Here is a 2,048-nt window from a genome sequence, read left to right as displayed (position 1 = left end):
CTCGTGATCACACAGGCTGGTATGCTTTCTTCCATGTGGGCTTTGTTGCTTCTCACCTAGTTGGCTGCTTGTTTATCTTCAAGCTTTTAAGATCCCAGACGCTATATCTTTTGATACCTGGGCACCAGCTTTCTTCACCACATTTGCTCATGCACTCATTTTGTCTTCAGTGATCATGTCACGGAAGGTGAGCATCACAGAATGCCGGATTATTAGAAAAAAACGTTATTAGAACTTTATCATTAGAAAAAATTATTACAGGAGTTAAAAAACCTCTTCTTTTCCCATGGTGCTTTCAAACTGCTGACCTTGTGAATTTCAACTCAGTGCACAGCTACTGAGCCATCAGGGCTTCTCATTCTGTCCTATAGGCTTGTAAAAACTTGAATCAGCTCTTTTGTGATCTCTTTTGAGGGCTCAGGACCATTATAGACTCATTCAACCAGAGGAAGGCTGCAGGCATGGATCCCACCATGGGCTGACTCCACTCACATCTGCCGAGTGCTCCAGGCTGGGGCATTAGGTTTCTCTACTGTCCCTCTGCATCCTTTGGCAACATTTTTTACTGTCTTGTCCCACAAAGCTCCCAAGGGGGATGGAAGGCAGAGATATTTTGTTGTTCTTTTCTTCTCAAAGCAGAGACCATTAAGACAAATAGAAATGACCATAGAACCACCTTCAAGTCTTCAGGATTCTTAATGTGCTTCCCTTGACCCAGTAAAATCTCACAACCCTTTTGTCTTTAACTAAACAATTAAAAGATATTAGAAGATATTTGATTCTTTTACCCCTGCTCTCTGCCACTTCTTCAGACTCGCTCTGCTCTTCTTGATGAAGGAGCGAGAGACAAGAAAGGCGAAGCTCGCCGAGCCATTTATCTCTCCACCCTTCAGTTAATCCCACATGTGTTTATCGGCCAGGTTGGCACAATAAACTACCTACCTCAGGGCTCTTCATTATGGTCCCTTACTGGTTGCAGGGAGTGGCTGAGGCTGAGCTGGAGAAGAACCTGCCTCGGACTTTCAAAAGCTTTTTCTGAAGACATGACGAGATGGGGTGAAGGTGAGGGGCAGGGATGCCAGCGGGCAGGAAGGGGCAGTGTTTGCATGAAGCTGCGGCCCTGAAGGTCATTGGGTGGGATCTCTCTGGGGTTGGGGCTTGACAAGGCCTGAGAATGAACAACTGGGCCTTCTTTCCTTTGGCTTCTGAATCAAATCTCTTCCCGAGTGGGGAAGACCCACGTCTTCCATGTCTCACACAGGGCTGTGACGGGAACAGCAAAGAACGATCGTGTGACCCTAGTGATGTTCTGACATTATACTGTTACTGCACTGATATTGTAATCCACATAATGGAATGGTCAAATATGGCACAACCAGCCAAGTGTTGTGTCCACTGCGAGCCAGAAAGCTGGCCTTTTGCAGCCCCACAGAGTCACCCTGGTAGTCTGCTGGGAGCCGACACACCTGATGGACCCTGTGGAGCGGGTTCACTACCCACTTGGGTCTCCAGGCACCTCCATCCACAGCAGCAGCTGACAGCACCCAATCCTATGCTTGAGCTGCCAAAGCAGCTCCAGATGCTGTCTGCCCAGTAGCCCTCCCACCTACCCCCCACACCTCCCATCTCGCAAATCAGCAGCCAGCCTGTAACAACGCAACCTGGTGAACTTGTTGTCTCAAGTCAGCTGTGACTCAGAGACCCAAACAGCAGAGTAGCGCTGTCCCATGGGCTTTCCAAGACTGTGCTCTTTACAGGAGCTCGTCTTTCTTCCCTACAATGGCTGGTGCCTTTGAACTGCTGACCTTTCAAGTACCCGCTAGCAATTCACCACTGCGTCACCAGGGCTCCTTGTAATGGTCTTTAAAGACAACAAACACAAACACCCAACTCCCTGCCATTGAGTGTGTTCCAACCAACTCATGGCGACCCTATAGGACAGAGTAGAATTGCTCCTTTGGGTTTCCAAGATTTCAAATATTTACAGGAGTGAACAGCCTCTTCTTTCTCCCACAGAGCCACTGGGGAGTTCGAACCATTGACTATGT

The 2,048-nt window shown here is 48.2% G+C and overlaps 1 protein-coding gene across 1 annotated transcript in view; it reads left to right on the top strand.

The window, feature by feature from the left end:
* The window catches only part of EPHX2 (epoxide hydrolase 2), an 81,049-nt gene extending 79,968 nt beyond the window's left edge, over window positions 1-1,081 (top strand). The window contains exon 13 of the mRNA XM_045286708.1: window positions 980-1,081. Within this exon, the coding sequence (XP_045142643.1) occupies window positions 980-1,039 (60 nt within the window). The 3' untranslated portion in view covers window positions 1,040-1,081. The remainder of the gene's footprint in view (window positions 1-979) is intronic.
* Window positions 1,082-2,048: the final 967 nt, after the last annotated feature.

Source organism: Echinops telfairi, unplaced genomic scaffold (genome assembly GCF_000313985.2).
Source record: "Echinops telfairi isolate 266 unplaced genomic scaffold, ASM31398v2 ScPeMD7_9;HRSCAF=40, whole genome shotgun sequence".
Classification (NCBI taxonomy): Eukaryota; Metazoa; Chordata; class Mammalia; order Afrosoricida; family Tenrecidae; genus Echinops; species Echinops telfairi.
The sequence above is the reverse complement of the archived record's forward strand: the minus strand, read 5'-3'. Positions and strand labels throughout refer to the sequence as shown.